This window comes from Hemitrygon akajei, chromosome 10 (genome assembly GCF_048418815.1).
Source record: "Hemitrygon akajei chromosome 10, sHemAka1.3, whole genome shotgun sequence".
In the NCBI taxonomy this organism is placed as follows: Eukaryota; Metazoa; Chordata; class Chondrichthyes; order Myliobatiformes; family Dasyatidae; genus Hemitrygon; species Hemitrygon akajei.
The window spans coordinates 43,264,713-43,278,395 of record NC_133133.1 but is presented as its reverse complement, the minus strand read 5'-3'; the positions used below and the strand labels follow the sequence as shown (position 1 = coordinate 43,278,395).

General features: G+C 38.5%; 1 protein-coding gene across 1 annotated transcript in view; it reads left to right on the top strand.

Annotated features, from left to right (window-relative positions):
- The window catches only part of kif4 (kinesin family member 4), a 62,346-nt gene that overhangs the window by 33,529 nt on the left and 15,134 nt on the right, over positions 1 to 13,683 (top strand). Inside the window, exons 21-27 of the mRNA XM_073058135.1 lie at positions 1,278 to 1,430; positions 1,969 to 2,066; positions 5,697 to 5,826; positions 7,621 to 7,791; positions 8,667 to 8,765; positions 9,597 to 9,674; positions 13,067 to 13,156. Of these exons, the coding sequence (XP_072914236.1) occupies positions 1,278 to 1,430; positions 1,969 to 2,066; positions 5,697 to 5,826; positions 7,621 to 7,791; positions 8,667 to 8,765; positions 9,597 to 9,674; positions 13,067 to 13,156 (819 nt within the window). The remainder of the gene's footprint in view (positions 1 to 1,277; positions 1,431 to 1,968; positions 2,067 to 5,696; positions 5,827 to 7,620; positions 7,792 to 8,666; positions 8,766 to 9,596; positions 9,675 to 13,066; positions 13,157 to 13,683) is intronic.

Sequence of the window (13,683 nt, the reverse complement as noted above, 5' to 3'; positions counted from 1 at the left end):
AGTGCTGCTTTCCCTGATGGCTCTTGTGTATGAAGGGATATTATTCTTAAGTATAAGACCATAAACCATAAGACACAGGAGCAGAATTAGGTCTCTCAGCCCATTGAGTCTGCACCACCATTCCATCATGGCTGATCTATTATCCCTTTCAGCCCTGCTCTCCTGTCTTCTCCCTGTAACATTTGACACCCTGACTAATCGAGAACCTATCAACCTCTGCTTTAAATATACCCAATGACTTTTCCTCCACAGCCATCTCTGACAGTGAATTCCACAAATTCACAACCCTTTGACTAAATAAATTTCTCCTCTTCTGTTCTAAAGGGGCATCCTTCTATTTGAAGGCTGTGCTCTTTGGTCCTGGACTCGCCCACTAGAGAAAACATCCTCTCCACATCCACAATCTATGCCTTTCAATGTTTGACAGGTTTCAATGAGATGTCACCCCCCACCCCCCCACCACCACCACTATTTTTCTAAGCTCCCAATGAGTACAGTCCCAGTGCCTTTGCAACTCTGATTTCTGAATTTTTGCCTAAATTAGAAAATAGTTTATATCTTTATTCCTTCCACCAAAGTGCATGATCCTACACTGTATACCATCCGCCACTTCTTTGCTCATTCTCCTAATCTAAGTCTTTCTGCAGTCTCCCTGCTTCCTAAACACTACCTGCCCCTCCCCACTCTGCCCATCTTCGTATGAATCGCAAACTTGGCCACAAACCCTCATTCATGTCATTCAAATCATTGAATTATAACATGAAAAGAAGTGGCCCCAACACCAACCCCTACAGCCAACTAGAATTATGTTTTAATTTTATAAACATCAGTAGTTGCCTGTCTATCCATCTTGCTGTTTTACTGGAGTTTCACAATCTATCAAATCCAACGCACATTTCATACCTTTAGAATTTAATGGCCTTGTATTAAATACTTGTATTTAATGGCCTCAGTTTCATGTTTAAGTAAATCATTTGTAATTTTAATATTACATTTTATCATATTATGATTGCATTTCTAAAAGTCTGACAATTTCAGGTTGACTCTACATGCTAATATACATAGCATTTTATAAAATATCCTCATTTTATGTAATTAGTTTTGCTACAACAAGTGTATGGGACATTGGAAAAAATGTTGAATTTCCCCATGGGGATGAATAAAGTATCTATCTATCTATCTATTTGCTGATCATTACACCAAATGTACATTGCTTCAATAATGCTGTATCTTCACACTCAAATAAATTGTGTGCTACAAAATCTTTTATTTTGTAGAATTGGCTGGTCAATGAACTGGAGGTACTTGTAAGTATAGAGGAAGCTCGTCATCACTTGAACACTTTACTAGATGATCGGAAAGTTTTGGCACAGGAGCTTGCCTTTCTCAAAGAAAAGAAAGAGGCCCATCATCCACCACCAAAACTTAGGGTATGTATAGGCCATAAAACCAAAGGAACTTGAAAGATTGTCTAGTTTGATTTCTGTGACCAAAGTTGTAAAAGGTATGAAAGATCTTCAGCACTTTAAGCTTGTACTGCAATAAGTGGCAATCTTTTTGGAATGTTGTTATTTATTTTTGGTTGTATTCAAATCTCTTCTACTCTCAACATAATATTTTAATTCATTAAAATTAATTTTATTGATGATACTGCAAGTTCTTAGCCCTTTGAAAATATCTAGCTCTTTTGATTCCAACAGCTCATTGTTATCAAATTTCTATTGTGGTTACGCTTTAATTTCTGTTGCAAGTTTCTTCAAATGCCAGCCAATCCCATGAATCTAGCTGCTTGCAGGATGATTTGATTGTGTTTTTAAAGCAATTTCTGTTAAATCACATTTCCACATTTTCCCCAATTTGATTTCCTCCATTTATATGCCTATTCTAAATGATCAACACAGTTTCCTTTTTAAGTAGAATTTGTACTAGTGTCTTTCTCCAGTTTAAGTGTGCTTTCTTTTTATGTAGAGGCGAACTTTTACACTAACTGAGTTGATGAAAAACACAGAACAGGATCCATCTTTAAAGAAACAAATTGAAAATGTGGAAACAGAAATAGAACTCAGGTACTTGGTAGAAGCATATTAAAATACAAGATTGGTACCATTGACACCATTGTTACACTATTGCTATCTTCCAGATCTAAACTACATTTTCCTGTAAGTATTGTAAATTTATTTTGAAAGTAATTGCCACTTTCTAGCAGGAGATTAAATTATATAAACTCCACAGTAATAAGATGAACTGTATAATCTTGGGGTACTTGGAAGCACATGATGGAGGCTGTATTCAGCATGATTTCCTCAAGGGAAAATCTTGTCTGACAAATCTGTTGGAATTCTTTGAAGAAATAACAAGCAGGATAGACAAAGGAGAATTGGTTCATGTTATGTACTTGGATTTTCCAGAAGTGCCGGCATGAGGCTGCTTAACAAATTGTGAGTCCGTGGTATTACAGGAAAGATTCTGCAATGGATAGAACAATGGCTGATTGGCAGGAAGTAAAGAGTGGGAATAAAGGGATCCTTTTCTAGTTGGCTGCCAGTGACTGGTATTCTGCAGCAGTCTGTGTTGAGACCATTTCCTTTTACACTATAGGTCAATGATGTGGATGATGGAATTGACTGGCTTTGTTTCTAAGTTTGCAGTTGGTATGAAGATGGGTGGATGGGAGGACAGGTAGTATTGAGGAAGTAGATTGGCTATAGGAGGACTTGGACAGATTAGGAGATTGAGTAAAGAAGTGGCGGGTGGAATACAGCATCAAGAAGTGTATGGTCATGCACTTTGGTAAAAGAAATGAAAGGGTTGACTGTTTTCTAAATGAGAAAGTTCAAAAATCTGCGATGCAAAGGGACGTGCGAATCCTTGTGCAGGATTTCCTAAAGGTTAAATTGCAGATTGAGTCTGTGGTGAGAAAGTCAAAAGTGATGTTAGCAGTCATTTCAAGAGGACTAGAATATAAAGGCAAGGATGTCATACTGAGACTTTATAAAGCACTGGTGAGGCCTCACTTGGAGTATTGTAAACAACTTTGGGCCCCTTATCTAGGAAACGATGTGCTGAAACTAGAGGGTTCTAAGGAGTTTAATGAAAATGACGCCAGGATTAAATGGCTTGTCATATGAAGTGCTTTTTTTCTCCGTACCTGTATTCAGAAGAATGTGGGGTGACCCAATTGAAACCTATTGAATGATGAAAGGCCTTGATAGAGTGGATGTGGAGAGGATGTATCTTGTGGTGAGAGAGGCTAGGAACAGAAGACACAGCCTCAGAAGAGAGGGGTGCCCTTATACAATGAAGTTGAGGAATTTCATTAACCAGAGAGTGGTGAATCTGTGGAATTTGTTGCCATGGGCAACTGTGGAGGCCAAGTCTTTATGTATATTTAAGGAAGAGGTTGATAGATTAATTAATCGGCATGGAGGGATGTGGGGAAAAAGGTGAGAGACTGGGGTGAGAGGGAAAATGGATCAGCCTAATTCTGCTCCAATATCTTATGATCTTAATAAAAACATGCTTATCCTTCATTCCTGCCTAAAGTGCCTATGTTTGATGTGTTACAAGATGGAGAAAAATAACAGCAATCCTTAATTTTATTTCCTATTTTTCTTAATTCATATAATGTAATATAATGAGTGTCCCATTCACTGCCTTTTATTTTATTTCTTTGCCATGTTATAATAGAGTACCACCTATTGCTAAGAACAGAATTGTATCTACAATTGTTAGGCCATGAACAAATCTGAAGAATTATGATCAGTGTGTCATTTGAGTTAAAAACCTGTCTGCAGTGAATGCTCTGGAGGTCTGAATACCATTTGGTGTCATCAGTAATAATTCTAAAAATGGTACTGAGTTTGTGTTAAGATTTTAGCATTTAAAGATATTCAGCGATGAGCTTTGGCTGAAACAAGTTTAATTTGGCATCAGCTTGGGAATAGCTTTTAATTAGGATCTGATCTGTGGCAGATCAAGATTTTCTTATATTTTCATACAAAGCATGAGTGCATTTGGCCCATTGAGTCCCTTGCCGTTGCTTATTTTCTTGATACTGTTCTCCCAAGAAGAGTAATATGACCTGCGTTAATGACTATCATCCAGTAGCACTCTCATCTTGGTGAGTGTTATGTACCCATATGGTTTAAATGAACCAGCAGCAATAGACCACACCTGGAGTCTGGTTTTGATGTTAAAACCACTACCTTTATGAGTATCTACTTAATGCAACTTAAATGAGAATAATCAAAAGTTAGGTGTTATGAGTATACATAGGTGTAAATATAACTCCCAAGCTATTGAGCTCGGTGGCGGGGGGGCACCAGGCATAAAATCTTGAGATGGTAAGGTATGAAAATTCAGTTCATCCGCAGCTTAAATGATGTGAGAGATTTGTAATCCAAGGTGAATGTTGAGAGAAGGCATTTGTGTCGTATACCACAGGTTCCACGGTGGTAAAACAGGATAACAATTGCCGTAAGTTTTATCCATCATCGTTCCAAATCCACTTACAAATTATCACCAATAGTAGCTTATCACAGGGGAACCATCTTCAAAGGGAACTAACACCAAGGCAAAGGTTAACACATAGGTACATTCCACAAAGTTGCCCCAATCACACAATGTGATAGCCACTTATCAATGTGCTGGGTCGATGCTCAACCCACCCTTGTGGGCACTCAAGTTCCAACCAGTGACCCCCTTTGTCACTGGTTTCCTCTATTGTCCGACTCCAACTGCGACTGACTGTGTGTGAGTGAGTGTCCTTAAATCAAAACAAGCTGCAAAGTTAAATAGTTCTGCCACTCTCTCTCTCTTAGTAAGAATCAAACAGGAGCAAAGAAAGCTGGTGGTTGAAGTCACTCAGGCACTCTCTCTTAAAATGACAGTCCACGGCAAGATAAACCTAGGGGTTCATCTCAGTGAGGTAATACTTTGAGAGGTTGTAATGGCCAGAATCAACTCCTGTTGTATTTTTCTTTCTATATTATGTATCACATTGTACTGCTGCTGCTAAGTTAACAAATTCCATAACATTTGCCAGTGGTGCTAACTCTTGATGCTCATCTTCGCCAAATTCCCATGTACAAAATTTCCCTGTACAAAGAGTAATTATCAATTAACTCCTCTAAACCAGAATGGCTCTGTAATGTAGTTGGAGATCCACACCGTAAACCAAAACTTGCAAGCCCGACACAGGCAGCTCCCAGAACAGGAAATGAATCTGATCATAAACTGTAGTAAATGCACTCTCTGGTTCTCCACTGCTAAATATGATTCCTTATTGGTGGGCTAGTCATTGTTTGCACACCACCCGTAGTCTGTTGGTGCTATTTTTTGCTAAAGCTTCTGTTAATAGAATGTGGAATTAGCAATCCTGTCCCCATTTACATTGAAGTTTAAGTGAGATCTTCCTCCCTTCACTTTTTTGACCTTCCTAATTTATTTCATATCCACTAGTGCTATGTTTAAGTATTGTGGGAATTTTGATCTTTGTAGCTTTGATTGAGGGGAAAAGAAATTGGGAGACCACGTAGTGAGGCCAAACTTTGCTGGTTGATGGTGTCTGCATTTTAATTCACAATGGATCTAACAAGCCAATGATCAATCAACCCAATAATCAATAATGGAGTTTCAAGTTACTCACTTGGATTGTTTAAAAAGTCAGCAAATTCTCATTTGCCTTGCTATTTTAGGAGTGCTCAAATTGCTGATCTCCAACAAAAGTTGATGGATGCAGACAACGAAGAGAGGCTTAAGCATCGATGGGATTCAATTACCACAATAATGGAAGCAAAGTGTGGATTAAAGTGGCTGATGAAAGAGGTAAGGAGTGACCAAGCTGAAGCTGCTATTAAGCCACAGTGCATTATTGGTTATATATAATAGGCATTACATCAGAAATGAAAGGATAAGGGAGAATAAAATGTACGGTGCCCAAATCTGTTAGGTCTTTCATTTGAAAATGTGAACTCCTGCTTGAGTCTCTCTCCAAGACTGAAATGCTAGAGATTTTCAAAGCAAATTGACTTACTTGGGTGTCATGAGTACATTTTTCCCCAGCAGACATTGCAATTATCATTGCCTTCTCCTAACTTTCCACTCTTCCAGCTGCATACTTAACTGGGGCGCTATGAAAATCAGCCTTTTTGATTGTGCATTTGTCGCCTTTTTGTCAGTTGGTTCCTCAGTATGTATGGTCTTGTGTTAATCAGGTATTTAATTTTGTACCCATTCCAATTTGCTATCACCACAATAGGTCAACGGCAGATGCAATCCCAAAAGCTCTTCACATGGCCTTAGACAACCTGGACAAAACAAACACCTATGTCGGGATGTTGTTCATCGACTATAGTTAAGCGTTTAATACCATCCCACAATCCTGATTGAGAAGTTACAGAACCTGGATCTCTGTACCTCCCTCTGCAATTAGATTGTCGTCTTCCTAACCGGAAGACCACAATCTGTGTTGATTGCTGATAACATCTCCTCCTTGCTGGCGATCAACCCTGGTGTATCTTGGGTGTGTGGCTAGGCTTAGCTCAAATACCATTTATAAATTTGCTGATGATACAACCATTGTTGGTAGAATCTCAGATGGAGACAAGGGCATACAGGAGTGAGATAAGCCAAATAGTGGAGTGGTGTCACAGCAACAACCTTGCACTCAACATCAGTAAGACGAAAGAGCTGATTGTGGATTTCAGGAGGGGTAAGATGAAGAAACACATACCAATCCTTGTAGAGGGATCAGAAATGGCGAGAGTGAGCACTTTCAAGTTCCTGGATGGCAAGATCTGAGGACCTAACCTGGGCTCAACATATTGATGCAGCTATAAAGAAGGCAAGACAGTGACTATACTTCATTAGGAGTTTGAAGAGACTTTATATGTCAACAAATACACTCAAAAACTGTCAGGTATGGGGAGGCTGCTGCAGAGGGTTGTAAATATAGTCAGCTCCATCTTGGATACTAGCCTACAAAGTGCCCAGTATATCTTCAAGGAGCGGTATCTCAGAAAAGCAGCGTCCATTATTACGGACCTCCAGCACCCAGGGCATGCCCTTTCCTCACTGTTACCATCAGGCAGGAGGTACAGAAGCCTGAAGGCAAACACTCAGCAATTCAGGAACAGCTTCTTCCCCTTTGCCATCCGATTCCTAAATGGGCATTGAACCCATGAACACCACCTCACTTTTTTAATGTATATATTTTTTTGGTACTATTTTTCTTCTATATAATGTATTGCATTGAACGGCTGTTGCTAAGTTAACAAATTTCACAACGTATGCCAGTGATAATAAATCTGATTCTGTTAGTGATATCTCATGACCTTACCTCTCAAATTGCGAGAACCGAACAATATGCCCAAATAACAATAGAAATGAACTTCTATCTTCGTACTGCGTTAATAGTGAGTAGGTTAGAGTGGCCAAGACAAAATCGAAATATATTCCTGATGTTTGTCTATTTTGGTAATCCAAGTCAGAGTTCACACACTCTTCATTCGTGCTAGGAATAAAATAACCAAAATAGAACAAAGATGTTGCTGATTTTGGTGCTGTTAATTATTTGACTTCCGGAAGATAAAGACTAACATTTTTTTTCTGATTTTGAAGTTGGTATCTTCTAAAGTGTCGTACAGTAAAATGAATAGTGTACTGATCCAGACAAAAGCTGATGGTGTGGAGCTGCAAAACAATTTAATTGAAGAACAAAACCGCATAGCTGAAATGGAAACTGAACATCAGCAACAGCTGCTGGATCAAGAGCAGCGACACCAGGAGAAGGTAAACTGTGCCATTTAAAAAATCCAACAAACTGCTTGCCTCGGCTGCTACTTCCCATTGGAGTATTGTCTTGTATCACCTTGGCTAACAAAGTAGTACAAAGCAGTTTCTTAATGGTGCATTTGAAGACAGATATTTAAAGTAGTATTTCTTCTGTGGAATCTTGGCAACTTTTAAGAAGTCCATTTGAAGAACAACCTTTCAAGGAAAAGAGTTACAAATAGCAATTGCCTCTTGTGATCAGAATATGTAACAAAATATTAGGGAGTTGCTAATGGAATTAAAGTCAGATATTTTACATGTGGTGTTGATGAGGCAATACTAAAAATACTGTGTAGCTATGGCCCCTTCATTTTTTAAGAAAAGATCTGTAAGCAAATAAGGCTAATTTCTAGGATAAGTGTATTGTCCTAACGTGAAGGACTGCAAAATGTTAAACCTGCATTAATTGGAGCAAAGGCTGATTTTTTTTATTAACTCACTCAAGATCTCAAGGTGGCATGATGAGATGTTTCACTCAGGAATATTCCAAGTGAGGTAAACATCACAAAAGTAATTATAAACACAGTTGTGTGGGAATTTATTCATGGTGTGGTGCATCTCTAGAATTCCACCTGCGAGTTTTGGGCTTATTTAAAGAGGTTAATATTTTCTTTGTGTGTATTGATATTCCTTTAACAATTTTTTTCCTGTTGTGCTCTTAGTTGAAAATCCCTTTAGCAAGATGAGAACTTGATAAAATTGTTGCATGTCATTAATTAATAACTATATTTGGATGATGAAAAATAACCATGATATACAATGAAAATCATGACTTGCTGTAACAGTTTTAAATATCAAATTATTAGCGATTTAATGAACTATATACTCCTCAGGTCTTCTATCTGCTTAGCCAATTGCCTCAAAACGCAAATGTTACAATGGGTTCCCTTCAGGATCAAGAGGCCCAGCTTCTGGAGAGGCTTAAGTTCCAGGTAAGTGTTATTCCTCTATTGTACCATTTGGAATTGGGTGTATGTATATTCTGCTTCACATTTTAAAATAGGATCAAGTTACTCAAGTCTGAATCGATGTTCCAGTTTTATTATTATCTTATTATTGAGTTAATGGGCAGAATAGGCCTTTCTCTCACTTTGAGCTACTCCACCCTGCAACCTCTGATTAATCCGAGCCTAATCACAGGACAGTTTACAATGACAAGTTAACCTAACCAGTGTATCTTTGGACTATGGGAGGTAACCGGAGCACCTGGAGAAAACCTCCACATTCAATGTGGAGGATGTACACACTCCTTGCAGATGACATTGGAACTGAAGTCTGACACCCTGATCTGCAATAGCACTACACTATAATGACACCAATTCTTTCTTTTCCATGGAAATTGTCTTCTGTGCATTGTTACCAGCCCTCTCCCAACATTCCGCAATGCAACTTCTGTTGATTACATACATACAAAATGATGCAAACTGCAGCAGATTGGGTCACTTCTGCGGGGAAACAAAGCAGTTAAATGGTTTGGATTGAAGTCTCTTCATCAAAGCTGCCTAATATGCTGGGGTATCTCTACCATTGTGTTTTTACTTCAGACTTGGAGCATCCACAAGTTTTTTTTTTCATTTTCTATTGAATGCACACACCATTCATCTTGGTCGATATCCTTAACCACCTCAATTTTACTCACTGATCAATTGGACTTGACAACTCCTCCAGTCAGATATTTGGGAACAGCTGAAAACCATGCAGAGGTATATGGTGGAATTACTGAAACTGAATGTTTACCATGTTGAAATTTTCGATTCTGATAGGATGAAGAGATCCGGAAGATGAATGAGTTGTGTGAGCAAAATCAGCAATTGGTGGAAGAGAATGAATTGTATAAGCAAGTATGTACTCATTGTTAAAGTTCAAAGTTGTTAAAGGCAAGAGTGTATAGAACAATTAACTAATTGAGATTCAGATTATTCTGTGGAAATTTGAAATATTAGCCTTTTTTTAAAAAAAAAGTACACTGAAACCACCTCTAAATTATCTTAAGGTGTAATCAGCAATGGAGAATTTTTTGCTATCTAAAGCTTTTATTTTAAGCCACATAGCATGAAATCCTGAAAAATAATTAAATGTCATTGTATAAGCTACACTTAAACTGTTTCTTCTTTCACTCTACTCAGAAGAATAACTGTCTATTGACTCTTCATCCAGTGCCTGCCCTCAGAAAGCCATTGCTTTTTTGATAACTAATTTGTGCTCTCCCTATTGCTGTTTGATTAATCATTGACAGCTCTTGTACCCAGATACTTGGATGTCATGAGCTGCTTCTTATCTAATTGTTCTTAAAAGTTGTTTGAAATGTCATGATCTGTTTTTCTGTCCAAATCTAGTCAAAATGCTGACTCGTGCATGGCAGGACTAAGTGTGTATTTTGTGTAGCGTACTTTTGAGAAACACAATAAAATAGCAAAAGTTTCAAAGGACTTATTATGGCTTCTAAAACTTAGAGGGATTTTAATAAATACTTTTGGAGAAGCTTAAATAGGATTTTGATAGATCTTGGAGACTGAAGCAGCTGAAATGAATTGTGCATGGAATATTGAGAATGAAATGCTGAAAGCCAGGAAAGGAAAATGAGTTTAGTGAAGGTTAGAGAGCTAGAATAAAATGAAACTTTGATATTGTTTTACCAAAGTATTATTTAGTAGACAACTAAGTTAAGGGAGATAAGAATTTGGAAACAAAGGATTTTGAGGGTATTTTCTACAGACTAGTGGTTTATGCTGGGAAATATTGGTGAAAGGAATACGGGTTTTCCCCGCTAGCCGAAGGTAGAGCGTTCCTGTGAAACGGTTCATAAGCCGGAATGTCATAAAGTGAAGAAGCAATTTCCATTTATTAATATGGGAAAAATTTGTGAGCGTTCCCAGATCCAAAAAATAACCATCAAAATCATGCCAAGTAACACATAGAACCTAAAATAACAGTAACATATAGTAAAAGCAGGAATGATCTGATAAATACACAGCCTATATAAAGTAAGAATACTTTTCTGCAATCATTGCAGCACTGTCTAGTGTAGCAAAAATCTCACTACGTAGCGTTACTAGCGTAGCGGCAGCAATCTCAGCGAAAGCAATCTCTCCAGTAACCTCTAAGCTATGAAGCTGCCACATCATACCAAATAACGCATCAAAATACACAGCCTATATAAAGTAGAAATAATGTATGTACAGTATAGTTTCACTTACCGGAATCGGGAAGACAGCGAGTACACTGATGGTGTGTTAGGCTAAGTCGTTAGAGGTTGGGTTAGTGGGAGGTACAGGAGACTGGGGTGTCGGCAATTTTTTCCAATAAATTGCAGTTTCGTCACAGTTAAACACTTTTACAAATAACCACCTTCTGTAATTTCTTCAGTTCTGCTGGGAACTTTTCTGCAGCTTCAGTATCAGCCGAAGCACTCTGTCCGGTAAACTTTAAGCTATGAAGCTGCCCTAGCCTCAGAAACCGATCAAACCACCCATGACTACTTTTAAATTCCACTTTCACAACACTTTCATCACTATCGTCCAGTGCTTTGTTTCAGCTTATTAAAAAGACTGACTGATTTCTCTGACTGACTTAAGTTACAAGATAACGGAACACCACGCTTTGTACACCCATCAATCCACTGAAGCAATAGACTTTCTATCTTATCCATTATTGGATGCCGACTAAAAGAGACCACTTTGCTACAAGCAGAATTTCTCTGCGTATAAATAATACGAACGGTTCAACGCACGGACAATGTCCTTACTTCATTCACCATGATCGAAACGCTTAGTTATGTCTGGTTTTACGCTAAGTGTAACACCCTTACAAGCTCTTTTAGGCTTTTCCAATACCTTAGAACTCATCTTGCTAATGGATGCACAAAATAAATCGAGATAAAGCACAGATGCTCACAGGCACATGTTTAAGCAATGGCGGCTAGACTGCAGTTCCGGGGGAGGAGCTTGGCTTGCCTTTTCTCGCACTCTGCCTTTTCTCGTAAAAGTGAAAACTCTTTTGTTAGCGGAACTTCTGTTAGGTAACTAATGAGGGTCTTCCGTAACAGAGAGATGTCGTCAAGCGAACATTCAAAAAAAAATGGGGGCCACCTGTATCTAAAGTAATCAACATTACATTGAAGGAAAAATGGTTATTGGGGTTAAGATTTTGATTAAAGTCAGCAAAGGAGAAACTTGCCATGAAGGTTGGGCCAACGTTAAGCTAAGATTTTGATCTAGTTATTATAATACTCAAGGAGGCAGAATGAAGTTGAGTTGCCTGCAAAAGGAGTTTGAAGGAGGTGGGTTAGGCTAAACACATTGTCGTGATTGAGGCTGTTTGAGGATTTTTGTTTTAAAAACAAAATTGGTAAAAGATGTTGGTTTTCAAAACAGCCAATTCTTTTCACCTTTTTTTTTTGTTAATACTGGACACTAATGGAGTGTCCAGCTTGGACAGCATGGGTTTCTGCAACCAAATTAATGAGTTGAAGAAAGCTACATAATTGTGGAGGCTAGATGCTATGCTCCTGCAGATTTTGTATTAACTTCTGGAGCATTGAACTTATTAGCAATAGTTGTTTATTGAGCCAAACAGCCCATATGGCAGATCCAATCACTGTACTGGACAGAACTGCTTTGAGTCCTGTAAAATACATCAACCTCCTTCATGCATAGGGAGCTAAAGTGTGTTTCTAATGGGGGGGGGGGGGGAAATGGTCTGATTCTGTTTCTCAGTTCTCATTTTACTGGCAATTTTTAGATATGGAACATTATCCTTTCCATCTTATTTGAAGTTTAGAATTGAGCCAAGGTGCCAAAGGAGTATTTTGTTTCTATATTATACTCATTTAAAAGATGTACATCTAATTTTTACCTCTGTTACTGTTAGATCTCTTCTGATTAAGTTCCTTTTAGGCTGCATCTTATCGCTATTCTGAAGTTTCTCTAAGTTATTAACTTACTACCTGTGGCAAGAAATGAGGGAATAAGTAATGCTTTCATTTTGGATTCTTACATCTGTGTATAGTTCATGTAGAATGATAGGTGAAGTGTGGCAGTGGTGAAATGAGGGCAACAAGTTTACCAATCAAAATAGGATGTGATAATGTCACACGACAGTGGATTGAATAAAAACTACCCTATGTAACCACTTGAAAGCTTGTAGTCACCTGTTGACTTTTCTAAATTGTCCTCATAATTTGCATTCGATATTTGCAATCATATAATTTTAACAATTTTTTTTTTCTTTGCAGAAACTGAACCTCCTTCAGTATGCAACTGCTAACCTGGGTGATAGTAGCCGAGTGCCTTCAGGTTCTCCATTTGACTACGTTCCTCCCAAGGTAAGAATGTCTTTGTTCCCCTTTCTCCTTTATTATATTAAGCCTTAAGTATATTTGGGGAAAAATAGCTGAACGGGAGTAATGCACTGAGTTGAAATGATAGGAACTTGCATTGATTTAAAAATTATAATTCAGAAAGGAAGAAATTCTTGACCAAATAAGCTAGTACAGGAAAGAAAAATATCCAATGTGTGAAATAGGAAGGAAAAGTGGGTCACAGTCAGGAAGGGGAAGAGTCAGGGGTACTAGAGAGCACCCCTGTGACTGTACCCCTTGACAATAAGTACTCCTGTTTGAGTACTGTTGTGGGGGGTGGCCGGCCTACCTGGGGGAAGCAACAGTGGCCGTGCCTCTGGCACAGTGTCTGGCCCTATGGGAAAGGAAAGGAAGAGGAAGGCAGTAGTGATGGGGGACTCTATAGTTAGGGGGTCAGACAAGTGATTGTATGAATGCAGGAAAGAAACTCGGATGGTAGTTTGCCTCCCAGGTGCCAGGGTCTGGGATGTTTCAGATCATGTCCAAGATCC